Source organism: Solanum tuberosum, unplaced genomic scaffold, assembly GCF_000226075.1.
Source record: "Solanum tuberosum cultivar DM 1-3 516 R44 unplaced genomic scaffold, SolTub_3.0 scf00040, whole genome shotgun sequence".
Classification (NCBI taxonomy): domain Eukaryota; kingdom Viridiplantae; phylum Streptophyta; class Magnoliopsida; order Solanales; family Solanaceae; genus Solanum; species Solanum tuberosum.
Genome location: NW_006238964.1, coordinates 596,905 through 615,058, shown reverse-complemented (window position 1 = coordinate 615,058; position 18,154 = coordinate 596,905). Strand labels below are relative to the sequence as shown.

The following is an 18,154-nucleotide window of genomic DNA, read 5'->3' as shown; positions in this document are numbered from 1 at the left end:
GCACTATTCGGATTAAACCGAATAACCAAACCAAATCGAACCGAATTTTTATTTGGATTGATTTTTTGGTTTTTCGGATTGGTTTTGGATTAATAAATTACTTTGTTTGGTTTCGAATTTTAAAAATTAAAAACCGAAAAACCTAAAAAAATCGATATATATATATATAATGTTTAGGCTTAGAATTAAGTTGGAGTTAACCACTTTTGTCCCTTTTTGGTTATTGTCTTTCATGATGATTTATGTTTATATTTTTATGTTTGAATTTACATCTATAATAGGTATACTTATAAGTATTGTATTTTAAGTTTTACTTATGATTTATATTAGAAAGTATATTTAAGGGATTAAATATTATTACTTTGGTTGTATATGTTATTAATTATTGACATAACCGAATAACCAAATCGAATAGAGGAAAACCAAACCAAATCAAATTATTTTGGATCGGATTGGGTTACACTTTTACAAAACCAAAAATCGAAAATCCAAACCGAATAGTTTAAAATCAAATCGAAAAACTGAATGCACACCCCTACGTACTTGAAAGACAAAAAACAAACGAATTACTGCTATATTCAAAAATAGTTAGCTCTTGTATTTAACACATAATTTTGAAGTTTAAACTCGAACGATTGCGTCTCTCAAGTCAAAGTTTTTGAAAATACATTTTATTTGATTTATATTTTTTTTTAAGTTTTGAAAATTAAATTAGATTTTATAATCAAACAAATATTTGAAGAAGTTTTTTCAAAATATCTCATAATTTATGACCAAACGTCAACTTATTTATCAAAAACTTAGTCAAGCATATTCATTCACTAAAATAATTATTATTTTTTTGCTTAAAAAAATAAACACGTTCAACAATTGGGAAGCTAGTTAAATCAAACAATAAGTCCAACCGTTGAAATAAGTAGCATTTTATTCTCGTAAATTGAGCAAATATACCAACTTTCAATTTTGTCTTTACAACATAGTATACTAGTATGATATACTTGGCATTTGCGTAAATATGCACAAAACTCAAATAGTAACGCTATAAGTTACGATGTCTGACCTGTAGTTTGTTTTGATGCGAAGAAGACTACTATTTATAGAAACTGTTATAATAGTTGTTCCTAATTACTTATCTATTTTGACAAATTAAGAAAGGATAATTTTTTTTTACCTATTATATCCTCAATTAAATGATTAATTACTTTGAAAAATATAGAATTTTTCATCCACTTCATAATTAATAATGGTAAAATGGTAAACTCACTATGTCATTAATTATTTTCATAATAGGTGTGTCAATTCAAAAGTGGACAAATAATTAAAGACAAAGGGAGTAAATCATAAAGGCATATAGCAAAGTGTGACACTGTTTTTGGAGTCCGAAGCAAAATGGGCAACCTTTTTTCTTCAAAAAATAAAACGGGCACATCAAAAAAAATTTTAACCAAAAGGGTAAAATCACTCCTGACAAAGTGATTTTGTTCTGACAAAGAAATAAAAATTGCTGCCTTCGCAGCGATTTTCTCAAACAAAAAAAATATATTTAAAATCGTTGTTATAACAACGTTTTTATATATATATATATATATAAAAGTAAAATTGTTTAAGAAATTAAAAAAAAAATTGAAGTTATATCGCTGTTTTAGCAGCGATTTTGTTTAAGAAATTATTTATTTAAAAAATAAAAAATTCTATCCTTGCAGAGAATTTAATAAAAAAAAATTAAAAAAATTAAAACTGCATGCAGCGATTTTCATAAAAAGCTTTTTTTAAAAAATCTTTACCCTTTCAGAGATTTTAATGAAAATTAAAAAAAAAAAAAAAACTTTTTTAAAAACTTGTTTTTTTTAAATGGCTGCCGCCGGATATTTATGTAATTTAAAACTTGTTCTTTATATTTTTTTTAATTCCTTAACAAAAAATCGCTGCTATTTCACTTTTATTTATTTTTAATATAAAAACTCTGCTATAGCAGCGATCTTAAAGAAATAATGATTTATTTTTTTGTGAAAATCGCTGCTAGGCAACAATTTTTATTTCTTTTAATGGTCAATTTTTGTCAGAAGAAAATCGCTCCGTCAGGAGCGATTTTGCCCTTTTGGTTAATTCTTTTTTATGTGCCATTTTTGTTGGAAAAAAATGACCCTTTTTCTTCAAACTCCTGTTTTTTGTCTTTACTCATTACAAAATTTAAATAGACAAGTGCTGGAATCAGTTAAAAGCACACCAATAAATGTTATTGTAAAATGAATATGATTATTCTATTCTTGATTAAAGATCTTAAATTTAAATTTTGAATATGAAAAAAAATCATGTTAGGAAAATCTTCCCTTGATCGGATCTTAACATAATTATGTAAATTTGAATTAATCAAAAATTCAATAAAAATCAAAACTGAAATAAGAAACGAGAAAAATGTTAAATGACTTGAAAGTTAAAATATTACTCCTAGGTAAAGGGAAATAACTTCTGAATATGAGAAGTTAGAAATACTTTTCTAAACGAAATGGTTTTACTATTCACAATTTGAATGGAGTAATTAAACAATGAAACTGTAACGCAATTAAAAATAATCAAACCCAAGAAAATTTCTATCAATTGAAAATTTTCTATCATTTAATGACCGTGATCGGCTTTGACGCACATTAACTAATTTCCCTAAATATCTTACAAGTTTCATATTATTTGTCAAAATAAATATTTAGTTCATTATCTACTTTTGGGTTTTACTATTCACAATTTGAATGGAGTAATTAAACAATGAAACTGTAACGCAATTAAAAATAATCAAACCCAAGAAAATTTCTATCAATTGAAAATTTTCTATCATTTAATGACCGTGATCGGCTTTGACGCACATTAACTAATTTCCCTAAATATCTTACAAGTTTCATATTATTTGTCAAAATAAATATTTAGTTCATTATCTACTTTTGGGTTTTACTATTCACAATTTGAATGGAGTAATTAAACAATGAAACTGTAACGCAATTAAAAATAATCAAACCCAAGAAAATTTCTATCAATTGAAAATTTTCTATCATTTAATGACCGTGATCGGCTTTGACGCACATTAACTAATTTCCCTAAATATCTTACAAGTTTCATATTATTTGTCAAAATAAATATTTTAGTTCATTATCTACTTTTAAAATAGAAATAAAAATTATTACTATCATTAAATACATTGTCAGTAGTCAACTGTAAAATTTTAAAACATAACTAATAAAACAATTTTTTAAAGTAAGTGTCATTTAAAATATGGAAAAGGGTCAAAAATGTCTTCAATCTATTAGAAATGGTTCAAAAATACCCTCCTTCCAACTATTGATTTAAAAATGTCCTTAACCTTTTTTTAGGTTAAAAAATGCTCTTCAATTAATAGAAATATGACATGGAGTTTAACTAAACAAATGACCAATTTTCATTGGTCCACCTAATTTTTTATCAAATAAAAAAAACCCACCCTCCATCCCAATACCCAAACCCATTTTTACCATCAGTTTTAAGCCTTACTATGCTCTTTCTTCTTCCTCTGTTTTCTTTCTTTCAAAAACAACATTCAATTCCAAAAACAATAGTAAATTGTAGCACTTAACTGGCCAAAACCCAAGTAAATTGCACTATTTAACAAAACAACATTTAAAATATGCATTTTAACAGCTAAATTGCAGTAACTATGATAAATAAAAGGGAAAAGACTCAAATATGTCATCGAACTTTCAGAAAAGGCTCATTTATGTCATCAATTAAAAGTTTGGCTCATTTATGCCATTACCGTTTAATAAAAGGCTCATTTATGCCATTATTTTTTAACAGTGGTTTTGCAAAACCATTTTTTACACATGACCAATTATAATTCGGCCACATCATTAATTTTTTTAATAAAAAAATTGAAATTCTGAACAAAAATTGAATTATAATTCGGCCACGTCATTATTATTTTTTTAATTCAATTTTTGCAAAACCATTTTTTACACGTGGCCAATTATAATTCGGCCACGTCATTAATTTTTTTTTTATTAAAAAAATCAAAATTCTAAACAAAAATTGAATTAAAAAAAATTAATGACGTGGCCGAATTATAATTCAATTTTTATTCAGAATTTTGAATTTTTTTTATAAAAATAATAATGATGTGGCCGAATTATAATTGACCACGTGTAAAAAATGGTTCTGCAAAATCACTGTTAAAAAATAATGGCATGAATGAGTCTTTTCTTAAACGGTAATGGCATAGATAAGCCAAACTTTTAACGGCTGGCATAAATGAGCCTTTTCTAAAAGTTCGATGGTATATTTGAGCTTTTTTCCTAAATAAAATGTTAATTTTAAGCCAAAAAACAACAACTTTCAACCCAACAAACAAAAATTAAAATGAAAGCTTGAAACAAAAAAATAGCAGCTAAATGTAGATTCAAATCCACCAAAATTATATAGTAGATTTCTTATCCATTTCTCGACCAAAATAAGTTTAGAACTGTATTAACAAGTCTCGTATTATATTGTTGAAATTTTAAATTGTTGGTTACTGATGCCGCAAGGTGGGAATTTACATATCCGCGTCCACATCATGAAATGATTTGCAATCAATCTGCAATAGCGATTACGTGATTTGCCTTGATTATGAGAAGCAAATAAACTTTTAAACATTGAATTTGAAGGAAGGAAGCAAAAATTAAATTAAGTTAAAATGGCAGATGGGAGCAAGGGGAAGGAGAAGAAAGAATGAAGAGAGATAACAGTTGGATTAGACTTACTAGAAACGGGTTTGGGTGTTGGGATGGGTGGGCGGATTTTTTTTTAATTTGATAAAAAAAATTAGGTGGACCAATAAAAATTGATCATTTGTTAAGTTAATTTTCATGTCATATTTCTATTAATTAAAGAGCATTTTTGAACCTAAAAAAACGTTAAGGACATTTTAAACTAATAGATGAAAGGAGAATATTTTTAAATCATTTCTAATAGATAGTGGAAGGACATTTTTAACCCTTTTCCCTTTATAATAAAACGAAAATAGTAGTTTCCATTATAATACAAGCACACCATAAAAATAACAACATACAGGCACTTGAAATATTTATAATGACATTGTTAACCCTGTGGACAGAAAGTGGCAATTTCGGTAAGTAGCGCCATTGGGAGGGGCATCAACGTAAAAGCAAGTGCCGGCTCTCCGCAACGTTTTCGGCCCTTTATAAAACAGAGTTGGCATCTTTTGGTAACGCAGCCAAATAGCTTACAATTATACATTTTCCGTCAAAACCAAAGAAAACCTCATTTTCTTGTTCTTGTGGTGAGAGAAACTCAAACATAAATCATGTGTGGTGGTTCTATAATCTCCGATTACATAGACCCTAATCGGACTTCTCGCCGGCTCACAGCCGAGTTGCTATGGGGTCGTTTCGATCTCAGTAAGAAGCAAAAAAATCCCAACAACTATCACTCTAAGCATTTGCGATCTGAAGTTGTTGATGACTTTGAGGCCGATTTTCAGGACTTCAAAGAGTTATCTGATGATGAGGATGTTGAAGTCGATGTCAAGCCATTTGCCTTCTCTGCTTCCAAACAGTCTACTGGTATTAATTACTTAATTTCTATGGACTCTTCTAGTTTTTTTCTGGCTTGAATTGAGATTTTGTGTCTGCTAGTGAAGTTATTTTGAATTTATTCAAGTGGACAAAATGGTTAACTTTGGAAATGAGGGATCCAAGATGCTATTTTATTTTACTTAATTAGCTAAAAAGAAAAGAAAAATTAAACTAAATATCCTTTCACCTAGCTGATTAAAATAAAAATAGCCGGCAGATGTATAATCTATGTATATTGCCTAAAAAAGTAAATAGAAAATTTGTGTGAAGATTCCTGAAGTAAAATGTGTGGCATCTAAAAGGAGGAAGGTGACAAGATGCCATTTTTTTTACTTGATTAGCTCAAATAATGATAAGTGCAGAAAAGGCATTCATGTTTTGAGAAGCCTTAAATCTACCTTTATTATTTATGTTTCGTGAACTTTCATGTATCAAATTTGACATAGTTTTGATGAATTTTGGTTGCTAACTTTATGAAATGCTTTTAAGACAATAGAAGAAGGTCATGTAAAATCGATCACAAATGTTGTTGTGTTGTTTGTTTGGATCAATATTTCTTGTCTAGATCCAATTTGATTGTTAAATGGTTACTTTGGGAGCAAGTTCTATCGATGAACTCTCTTCCCTAAGAAACTGTTTCATCATGCTTACATAATAAAGTCCCATCACTTTGATGATGATTTTTGGTAATAAGCTTAGATCTAGGCTTCTCAGTTCTGTAGTTTTTAATTTGGGGAGGTAGGCTTTAACATATGGGTTGAAACCTGGTATTTATAGCTCAAACCCTGTATATGTGAGAAATTCAATTGCCAACACTTGAGACCTTTTTCCTAGAATTCAGAATCTATAAAGTTCAAATCTTGGATCCATCTCTGTCTTTTATCATCATACCAAGAGAGATTTTGGAAGGCTTGATTTTGTGTAAGTTGTTGCCTTTAGCAATCTAGTACTAGTGTTATCAGCGAACATGTTCTGCGTGGTTGATTTGTAATTAAGGTTCTTATGTTTTATGGTTATTTATATAGCATGCTATTTGGTGGATTTATATATCAATGAAAATTTATGATGGATGAATGAAAAACTTAATAATTCATTTTATTTTCTGAAGGTTCCAAATCTTCGAAAACTGTTGATTCAGACAAGGATGCTGCTGATAAATCTTCTAAGAGAAAGAGGAAGAATCAGTATAGGGGGATCAGACAGAGACCTTGGGGCAAGTGGGCAGCTGAAATACGTGACCCAAGGAAAGGGGTTCGGGTCTGGCTGGGAACCTTCAATACTGCAGAAGAAGCTGCCAGAGCTTATGATATTGAGGCTAGGAAGATCAGAGGCAAGAAAGCCAAGGTAAATTTTCCCGATGAAGCTCCAGCACCTGCATCAAGACACACTGTTAAGGTGAATCCTCAGAAGGTCCTTCCTGAGGAGAGCCTGGATTCACTTCAATCCGACTCAGCAATCATGAACAGCGACCATTATGATTCTTTCGGATTTTTTGAAGAGAAACCCATGACAAAGCAGTATGGATATGAGAATGGGAGCAGTGCTTCTGCAGATACGGGATTTGGCTCATTCGTCCCTTCAGTTGGTGGTGATATCTACTTCAACTCTGATGTAGGAAGCAACTCTTTTGAGTGCTCTGATTTTGGTTGGGGAGAGCCATGCTCCAGGACTCCGGAGATATCATCTGTTCTGTCAGCTGCTGTTGATAGTAATGAAGCTCAATTTGTTGAAGATGCCAATCCCCAGAAAAAGCTGAAATCATGCACCAACAATCCCGTAGCTGATGATGGAAACACCGTTAACATGCTATCTGAAGAGCTTCCTGCTTTTGCACCCCAGATGAATTTCTTTCATCTCCAATATATGGAGGGAAATTGGGATGCATCAGTTGGTAACTTCCTCAACACAAGTGCAACTCAAAATGGTGAAAATGCTATGGACCTGTGGTCCTTTGATGATGTTCCTTCTTTAATGGGAGGTATCTTTTAAGTCAACATGCCTAAGTTTTGTAAATAAGGCTTCATGTGAGTGATTTTTGCTGTTGTATAATGTACTTGGTGCAAATATTTGATATGTTAATTTGATCTCCGTTAACTTGTTCTTTTAGGTGTCTCTGGTGGTGGAAGAAGAATGATCCACAGAGAAACATGATTAAGCCATGGATTATGCACTCAATAGAGCAGTGCATAGGTAATTAGGTTTAATTAACTACTTACTAGAGATGTTAAATTTCAAGTTTTTCTTAAAAACAATTGGGCTGTATGGATTATGACAATTGATGAGACCTCGATGCTTGCTACAACGTTGCTTTTGGTGTTTACAAGTTTGCTTCATTCACATGGAACTATTCTTTCAATTCACTCATTTGCATGTGCAGACACCAATAAATAAATACTGCAACTTGGCAGACCTGAACTTATACGATTGGTGAATAAGCGTTGCCATTTTCTATGTCCGTCGATAGAGGATTCATCAATGTCTGTTGGAGCTCAATTTTCGAGATATTCCTTAATGTTTTTGCCCCACCTCTCATTGTTTGAATAAACTCTTAGCAAGTGTTTTGGGGTGTAGATATTGTTCTTGTTAATATTAGTAATTGATTTTTGTAAAAATATGTTGTGCATTTTGTGGGAAAATGGATCTGGAACACGTTTATAGATGATTTCGATTTGTAAGTTAAAAGTGTGAATGTACATACATGCTGCAGTGTAATTTCTTTACCGGTGTGTAAACGTTACGTCTTTGTTATCAGTTTTTTGAGAAGTGAAGGTGAGTTCAGAAATCATGTTGAAATCGACCTGCGTGAATTCAAATTAGTTGAATTTCAATGTTAAAAACCGGAAAGAAAAAGGTTAAGTCGGCATGGTAAGAAAAGAAGGTGTAGGTTAGGTAAAGACATGACTGGTGTGGGGGAGAGCTATTGGTGGGTAGGTGACATGGTTGTTGAGGTGAAAGCATTGCAAACGTGGGGAGCCTTAAAATTATGCAATTTCCTAATTATTTATTTTAACTATCTAGAATGGAAATAAACTAATCTAATTAATTCAAATTTATATCACACTTAATTCATCAAAGAATATTTTCTATCGAAAACTCAATTTCTTTATTGAAAATATAATATAGTATTGTACTTGGTGGTTTAATGATAAATGTGAAAGAAAAAGTTGTGGTGGTATGTCATTGTGTCAGGCAGATAGTTTTGGAGTTACATATGTGTCTGTCCGTGATCATATGAAAGTAGTACAATAATTAGGAGTAAGCACGAAAGCCGGAGGTTCGTTTGTTATATGGACAAATATAAATAGTTATGGAACAAAAATTATTGTACTTATTATTTTATCTTTTATTTGGTTAGTAATTCTTGAATAAATTATATCAAAATTAATAATGAATATCAAAATAAGTTATTATTTCGGATGGGGAATAATAATAGTATTAGAAATAATTATCATGAGATAAAATAATGAAAATGACAACCAAAAAACAAACGTTGAGGTCGCTCGAGCCATTTGTCCTAATAAATAAGGTGGAAGATATTTTTATAAACAAATAATGGTTATTTATAATATAATAAGTCAAACAGTCAATAAATGTATTTTGTAGGGGTTCCAACTATCTTACATACTTTTAAGAAAAAGGTAATTGGTGGATATTCATGTTTTATGATGGATAATATGAGTTGATCTGACCTATTTAAATGATTGGATAACCAATCCATTTAACATGAGTTAGATTGAGCGATAACCATATGTTTTACCCATTCTATCATACTTGCTCGCCTCCAATAACGCCATGTGCGCAAACACTTGCACCGATTTCTAACGAGTCATTTGCACTTTACGTGGTCTTTAATTTATGCCCCTCATAACAAACAAATTTTAGTCAAACATAAATTTACATTTTCTTATCATAATATTCTCTTCTATTATAATGTTCTGACACGACTTTAGTTTCTAAAAGAACTTTGATGATTCGAAGCACAAATGTGTAGTTTTATGAATTCTAACATTAGCCCAGGTAAACCCAATTCAAGTGTATCTCAACCTGGCCCAACTCATTACCTTAGCTTAAGAAAAAGTTTAACTTTGAGGAGAAAGTACAAATAAAGAATTCAAAGCAAAAAAAAGAGAAGAAGAAAGCAATTATTTAATTTTAAGTTGAAGAAAGGAATAGGATCAGAAAGACAGTGGTAGAAAGAAAAACATCACATTCCTCCTTACAATTGAAGGCTTCACTTATATTATAAACACAAATTAAATACAAAACCACATTTAAGAGCTATTAAACTAATTAAACCCATACCAAAGTTCTAACTATGATTTTCTTCATTTTATGTCATGGATTATATTTCATATTATTATCAAGCTTTTTCTTTCAAAAAATGCCTCTTCTTTCTTTTCACTTTCATGTTCTTGATGGCCCTTTTGGTTGTGATTATTCCTTCCATCCTTTACTTAGTCTTGAAGCCCCAAAATCCTAATTTCACTCTTCAAAAATTAAAGGTACAATCTTACAACTTGAACGTCTCGAATTCAGGCTCCGACCCCCTATTTTCATCCGTGATAAGTCTGACACTGCTTGCGCAAAATCCTAATAAGGTTGGCATAAGATATAAACCAACGCGTTTTCACGTGTTTAATGAAGGAGTAGTGATTGGAATGATTCAAGTTCCGGCCTTTTATCAACCTCCTCGTAGTAATAACTTAACGTTGGAGACTCGAGCAATATTTTACTGCGTGAACGTTACACAAATTTTGTCTAATATTTCATTGCAACAAAATAGTTCCACAAATAGTGTTACATTAGCAAGCATATTGGGTGATGTTAAAGCTCAAGTCAAACTTTTCAATGTCAACTTGCCTAAGGTGAAGGTTTGTACTTTTTCATTTGTCAAGTTAGTTCTTTCTTTCTTAGACAGTACGATTTTATGTAATTATCTTTTAGCTAATCTGATAGAAGTTGAATTTTTATATTACTTGTGATTTCTAGTACTTATAATTGTATTTCCTGTTGCAATTTTGTGAAGCTGGCGGTGGAATGCGCCATAAATATTGACCAGAACTATATTAAACTCAGTAACCAAATGGTCTACAGCTTGAAAGCAGGAAAATCTAATACGGTATGGACGATTATTATATAATTAATATAATATATACTTAATACTTTAAATAGATATTACGCATTGTTCATAATGTTAACACACTTTATTTATGTATTTCAATTTTCCAGATATCTCTTCCAATGAACAATATCAGGGGAAGTTTCTCCAATAAGTGCTCTGCATCTATTTACATCTAAGGAACTGATACTTTGTACTCTAATACCTTTATTTTTGTGTAAATGCAGTTTTAGATATTCTTAATTATTTGTTACATACCAAGTAGTCCATTATGTATATATGTAGTTGGATTTTTACGAGATTTAGAAAAGTAGATATGTATAATTTGCTAGTAAAACGTGCGGTTTTTAGTAACATGTGAGAGATGTTTGAATTATAAGTCTGAATTCGACAGTCAAATTAAATGGTAGTTTCATGTCGTCGGAGTCTTTTTGAAACCAAACCAAAAAGTGTAAATAAGTAGTAAAGTTTATTTACAAGGAAAAAGTGTATTGTCGACATCAATTAATTAGTCGTCAATCGATCTACGCGGCTATTTCATCTATGTTGTTAAAATTTATACGTTCTTAGTCCACTTTAATTTCTCATTCCGGTCGTCATTACTTATATTTTTAAAAATTATTGAAGTCAAAAAGGGAAGGATGAAAGATGTGTTAAACAAATATCAACGTGAATGAATTATTTCCTAAACAATGAATTGGGTAGGACCACCCACTCATTAGTCATTTGTACGTTATAACCATGCAATTGTTTCATTATTTATTGTTTATGACCACTATGAATGAAATTCTTCTATCCTTAATTAGAGACTTGGAAGATATTTCCCTTTAAATGAGACCTATCGAACACGTGATGGTAAAACAATAAAAATGGTCTCAGAACTCAAAATTTGTAACCGACCTGGCATTGCTGCATCAACAAAATATAAGAATATATATTGTGTACAAAGCTTAAATGTGAACAACACTAAATTGGAAGTTTGGTGGTTAATGTCAATCAAATAGTAGCATGCGTAGATAAGTAATCATAGGAAAACAGAAAAAAATGCACGCACTTGTTTCTTCTCGTGGTCCTATATATATATATAGGTAGCGCGCTAGCTACTTGTTTTAGTAATTACTCATTCTTCTGTCTCCCTAAGTTTCTAAAACCATAATATATATATGGCAATAAGGAGCTATTTTACCATGGTTCTGTATCTAACACTATTAATATTGCCGAGTCCGGAGCCTAAAGAGCAAAAAAATTGACAAAAATTATAAAAAGGCACATCAAATTTTTTTCTAACCAAAAGGGCAAAATCGCTACTGGTAAGTTGAGCATATTTCAGAAAAGTGGTATCTTCAAGTTCTAAGCCTTTAAGTGTTGATTTCTTAATCCCTTTTGAGAAGTATCTTTAAGTCCTTGAGTTGAATATTTCATGCTCATAATTTCGCATAAATATTATAAGTCGAACAGTCTTGAGATGAGAAGTATAATTAAGTCATTGAGTTGAGTAGTTCATGCTCATAATTCCGCATGAACTCTAAGTTGAGCATTCTTGAAATGAGTAGTATTATTGATGTTCTTGAGTTCCAAGTATTTGAGTTCTATCTATGGTTATTGAAAACCTTGCATTGAGTCGTTCATGTCTATAATTCGGCATGAACCATATTTTAAGAAGTCTTTTACAAACGTTTTAACTTTGTTTTAAGACTTAAGTTTTGAGTTCAGTAAAGAGTAAAGGTGAAGTTCTTTTCTTTAAAAAGTATATAGGGACTAAGTATTCCCAAAGAGATTTAAAATGTTTTCACATTTAAATAAGAACGGAAACTGAGGAGCCTTCGGGGTAGTTTTCAGAAAAGAGTAATCGCTTTCTAAATGAAGCAAGAGAATGAACTTTGATTTCCAAGATAGCCTTTGAGCTAAGTTTTTGAGCACTAATCTCAAATCACAGAAGAAGTATGTTTTTAAACATAAAGAGCTAATATAATATTATATTTTTGGGAGTAGTATTGAGCACCGATATGGGATGCGAGTTCACATTAACTCAAGTTTCCATAAACCATGTAGCCAGCATGGGTAGAAAAGGGTCATACTTTTTAGATGAATCATTTTCGCATAGACTAGTGGATTCACTTAGTAGTTCAGGTTCTACACCACGGCAAGGTATAGGATGGCCCGAGCAGCGTGGGGTTAATAACGTTGTATCATCACTATAGTTCTTAAGTGATGGTTGTCGATTAGAGAAACTCCCACATCAGTATTTGCATGGTTCCTCAAGGGGTTCTGCTTAGTATGAATGGGGGTATGAGACTTCATTCATGCATTGTACAAGTAGACTTTGAGAGGGAGCATGGTATGTCTTTTATGATATTATGATTATGAGTTAACATCCTATTTTAAACAGTTTTCCTTTTTCTTTATATTGCACTTGTTTTAAACTGCTTTATATTGAAATGAGTTTAGTTATGTTGAGTTGAGTTAAGCCAGATAAGTTCTTCAGTTTCTTTCAAATTCTTTTCAAGCTTATGTTATGCTTTAAAATTCCCCTTACATGCTCGTACATTCCACGTACTAAGCCATTTGGCCTGCATCTTCTCATAATGCAAACACATGTATTCAGGATCATCAATAGGAGCTTCATTGATACATCCGAAAGTTCGAGTTAACTATGGTGAGCCTTCTTATTTTCGGAGGATTTCATTTACTTTTCAGTTCTGTCAGGATGTCGTGGGTCTTGTCCCGACTTCCATCGTTATCAGTTAAAGGCTTCATAAATAGTTAGTATAATTGAGAAGCCTGTATTATTCATTTATTTTATTAAATGTTTTAAAAACTTAAGTGCCTATTTTATGGCCAGTTGAATATATTATTTTTATTCGAAGTTGTTCATTTGAGTTAACGCTTTGTATTTCAGTTTCATGAATTTTATTCAATTTTTAAGCTTTGTATGCTTGAGTTAGTTTTCCACTTGTAGTCAGCCAGGATGAGGGTTCGCTTGGGGACCAGCAATGGTTCTTGAGTGCCGGCCACGTCCAGGGTGTAGACTCGGATTGTGACAAGTTGTGTGAGGCTCCATTCTTCTTTTGACACTTGGATGGTGGACCCATATTTTTACTTTTTTACTATTCTTCTTCCACTCACTCTTCTTTTCTTTCATTTTTTAAAAATCCTTTTTGCTCCTAATAAGTCCTAATAAATATCCAACTCCCAACTATATAAGTAAACAATTGATATAATTAATAAAAATACTAATAAATATTTTTTGTCAAATGAAAACGTTCTCATGACTGAATATTAAAAATAATCTTATTATTCAATATAGTTAATAGTATAAAATTAACTTTAAAAAATCCAGTTTCTTAATTATTAGCGTTTTTAAAAAATTAAATTAATTCAAATTTATTATTTGATATCTCTTTTTGTTTTGTCTTAGACTTTAGTTCATATATGTGCAGTGATTATACAAACGAGCTATCAAATAATACATTTTTTAGTCTAATGACTGCACATATATGAACTAAAGTTGTAACCGACCTGGCATTGCTAGCTGCATCAACAAAAGATAAGAATATATATATTGTGTACAAAGCTTATTTGGAAGTTTGGTGGTTAATGTCAATCAAATAGTAGCATGCGTAGGTAAGTAATCATAGGGAAGCAGCACGCACTTGTTTCTTCTAGTATGTCGTGGTCCTAACTCCTATATATTTTGATGTGGGAAACAATAATTACATAAAAACATCAACTCTTGACCAAGCCAATTTCTGGCCCTATGGAAAATCTTACTTCTTCAACTCCCCTACTGGAAGATTTTCTGACGGTCGTTTGATTTCTGATCGATTTCATTGGTAACCATGTATTTGTTTCCATCATTCTTTTGGTGTTTCATAGTCATAAATGTATTTTTCCTATCTAGCTAGACATTCAACTTTATATTAGTACATATTTTAACTAACATCACTTAGACGTACACTTGTTAATTACTGACAGCTGATTATGCAAAGGTTCCAATACCAGCGGCCATTATGCAGCCAAGGAATGAAGAGGAACATTACATTAATGGAGCATCGGCAGGAGCTGGCTCTCTTGTCCAGACATTCCAGGGTGCAGTAACTTCTTTTCACTCCAAGCATGGCTAGTAAAATTTACATTATTTATTTTAATTTGTTATATGATGATAATTAAATAGTTATGTATGTACTTACTACTTAATATTAGCGTCGTCTAAAAGAGACAGCTATCAAAACAAGCTAAGCAAGAACGCATGTTATTGAATAACGTGCCGTTGATGATTGCGTTGAAATATTCTAATTCTTAAAACTTCTCATGTTATTGAATTATCACTCACCATCTGTTAGTACTACTTTTAACTAGCGTACAACTGTCAGAACCATGATTTCTCTCAAAATTTAAGGGCAGCTGGCCACAAGGTATTTGCATAGCTTTTTTTTTTTTTTTTAAATTTAGGATAACTTGCTGTCGCTATAACCTCTACCCTTTGTGTGAGCAGTTTGTGTGTATTGAATAAACACCACTGTGTAATAGTCTGCAAAAAATGTATTAACCACACTAGAGCATTGATCCTTCAAATAAGCTAGTCCACCCCCAAGAACTTTCCCATAGATCTTTTCCAACGCCACTTTTAAACTTTGTACCTAAATCATCCAGAGAGATAAATAATGATAGTATTTCAAGAATGACCGAAAAAAGTTAATACAATGTAAATAATAATAAAATATAACTACGGTTATGAAATTACAAAGTTCATAGGGAAAACTCTAGGACATTATTATGGACTTGGACGTATATAATTTGATAATATGTTGAAGTTTCATTCACCTATAAAATTTTAAATTCCAAATAAATAATGTGATTATTTTTCCAAGATTGGGCCAAAAAGTGGTTAGTGGTGCTGTTTCTACCAACATTAGGCTGCATACAACATGGCCCAAAAACGAAAACTCTCGCTATCTAAGACCAAAAAGATTATGGCCCCTACCCACCTAGAATGCTACAAGTAGAATTTTGCTTTTTGTGTAGAAGTTAATACATGTGCAGAAAGAAGTTGTTTTGTTTTTAACTCTTCAGGTGATTGATTTGAAGACGCAATTGAATAACTACAAATTTTGGGTGAGAAACAAGTTTGGGTATACTATAAATCGGACAAAATATTGACAAGTGCTGTTTACTTGATAAGTATTGGGACCAATGACTACTTAAGTTCCTTTTTGACCAATTCAACACTACTTCTCCTCCACAATACGTACAAATGGTCATTGGCAACTTGACCACTGTGGTCCAAGTACTAATATTCATTACTTAAAATGTCATTTAACAAATAGAAATTGAGTTCTTTTAGTCACTATGTTTTGTTATTTCATAATATAGAACAATCACCTAAAAAATGGGTGAAATTTCACGCAGGAGATATACAAGAACGGAGGAAGGAAATTTGGGATGTTTACCAGGCCTAAGAATGCTTAATCCTCCCACCAAAAATGGGTGTTTGGAAGAAGCTTCAAAATTGCATAATGTTGAGCTTCACAATCTTCTCTTAGGAATGCAAAAAGAGTTGAAAGGGTTCACTTACTCACTTTATGACTTCAATCGTAGTTTGAGACAGAGGATGAATCATCCCTCTAGATATGGTATACATTAATAAGTTTTATTTTCTTCGTATAAATTAAAATCAGTCAAAAATCATTAATTGGTGTAACATTTTTTATTTGATCATAGGTTTCAAGGAAGGGAAAAGAGCTGTGGAGGAAAGACGCCAGTTAAGCAATTTGAGGTTTGTAAAAGCCCAAAAAGGCATGTCTTTTGGGATCTAACTCAAACTATTTACCAGCAAATGGCTGATGAAATGTGGAATGGGCCCCACAGTGTCTTCTACTCTCTTTCAATGTCTCTAATATTATTAAATTTAATGTACAGAAAGAGCAAAGTACAAATTCATCAACTTCTGTTGGCAAACACATGCATTATTAATACTTCTTCATATGGTCCATTATCTTGGAAATGTCAATTTACAATATTGAGTTGATTTTGTGCTTTTGTAAAGATAATTGTTTCCTTTTTTTTTTGTTTATATTTAAAAATAAAAAACTATATACTTTAGGAGGTTTGATTACACACAGTATTGGAGGTTTTCAACTTATCCAACTTGTCCAGCATTTGATTGTCGGTATTAACTAAAATCAAGATATATAGAATTATATTGAAATCATGGGATTATATAGAAGGTGTGAAAATATATCCGAATTATGCTCCTAGAGAACAATCCTTTGAACTAAATGATCCCTAAAAATATTAAAAATAAAATGAGAAGTTTTCGAATTTTTTAAAAATGTTCTTCTAGAAATACTGTAACACCATGTGGTGAGTGCCTTAAAGTTTTATTTGACCAAATATCTTGCTTAGGGGTATAATAAGTGAGATTAGTACTATGATCAAATAAGCTGCTACTACTGCAGCTTCAACCAATTTTAATTTTTCTAGTAGAAAAGGTGTATATGTGCGTGCCCCAATACAAGTGACTTTCTATTTTTGAATATATATATTTTTTACCCTCCCTCTCTAGGAGCTTTCATATTTTTTGTTCTCTGATGACTTAAACCTATCGTAATTTTAAAATTAAAAGTGAAAGATGCTTATCAAACAATCCTTTTTGCTATAAATTATTTTGGACCTTAATAATTGTGAGTAAGGTAGAATTGGAGTGTTGGTGTTATCCAATAAGGAGGACAAAATATTAATTGTAATGGGTCCAATTAATGAAATAGGGCCGACATGACAAGAAAGAGGATGCTGACAACCTTATATTAACTCCAGAAATTAACATGTTATAGTAAGACTGTTGCTAAACGACGTGGCATTAATTCCTGATGCTAACATTATTCACAACCCTACCTCCCTCTTTTGCTCTTACAACTTAGTGACTTACATATGAATGAAGAAGACAACGTGCTACTCCGCATATTTTGCTATCAACTTCTACACATAAACATTAATTTATTGTTTTGATAAGACTACTAAATTATTGGTTTGCAAGTAATTCAATAAGTTGTTATGATTTACTATATTAATATTTGGAGTAATTTCCCTGAATAGTCACCCATATTTGGAAAATTACCTAGTAATATCACTTATGTTTGTTTTAGAACTACAATATCACCCAACTTTACCTATTTTCCTCAAAATATATTTGACACAAAAAAAAACATTATCTCTCTCCTAATAGGATGCCATGTCACATTTTTTAAATTTATTAATAATATATTTTTAAATCCTTTAAGTGTTTGTGCCCCTGCTTTTCGATATTATTTATACAATGTTTATAGACATTTTTTTGTTTATTTGTTTGTACTTCTCTAATTTAAAAAAATGATTTCATTTGTTCTATTTTAACTTAATTAGTGTATAATTTTTCTAAAATTATGAAATCCGTTTTAGCTAT

At 31.2% G+C, this 18,154-nt stretch overlaps 3 protein-coding genes across 6 annotated transcripts; all 3 read left to right on the top strand.

Moving 5' to 3' along the window:
- Positions 1-5,210: 5,210 nt before the first annotated feature.
- On the top strand, positions 5,211-8,357 carry LOC102591860 (ethylene-responsive transcription factor RAP2-12). 4 transcript variants are annotated; one of them, XM_006342846.2, is made up of 4 exons: positions 5,211-5,582; positions 6,703-7,572; positions 7,702-7,784; positions 7,972-8,274. In XM_006342846.2, the coding sequence occupies exons 1-3, from the start codon at positions 5,324-5,326 to the stop codon at positions 7,743-7,745; spliced, it is 1,173 nt and encodes a 390-aa protein (XP_006342908.1). In that variant the 5' UTR covers positions 5,211-5,323; the 3' UTR covers positions 7,746-7,784; positions 7,972-8,274. The 4 variants fall into 4 exon arrangements, 3 of the variants coding, with proteins under 3 accessions (XP_006342908.1, XP_006342907.1, XP_006342909.1); XR_366956.2 differs by having other exon boundaries at positions 5,212-5,582; positions 6,703-7,618; positions 7,972-8,357; XM_006342845.2 differs by having other exon boundaries at positions 7,702-8,256.
- Positions 8,358-9,984: 1,627 nt separating this feature from the next.
- Positions 9,985-11,013, top strand: LOC107059803 (uncharacterized). Its single transcript, XM_015306808.1, has 3 exons — positions 9,985-10,465; positions 10,621-10,713; positions 10,824-11,013. Exons 1-3 carry the CDS (start codon positions 10,001-10,003, stop codon positions 10,890-10,892), a joined length of 627 nt encoding a protein of 208 aa, XP_015162294.1. The 5' UTR covers positions 9,985-10,000; the 3' UTR covers positions 10,893-11,013.
- A 5,083-nt stretch (positions 11,014-16,096) lies between these two features.
- On the top strand, positions 16,097-16,672 carry LOC107059802 (GDSL esterase/lipase 5). Its single transcript, XM_015306807.1, has 2 exons — positions 16,097-16,346; positions 16,435-16,672. Exons 1-2 carry the CDS (start codon positions 16,103-16,105, stop codon positions 16,527-16,529), a joined length of 339 nt encoding a protein of 112 aa, XP_015162293.1. The 5' UTR covers positions 16,097-16,102; the 3' UTR covers positions 16,530-16,672.
- Positions 16,673-18,154: the final 1,482 nt, after the last annotated feature.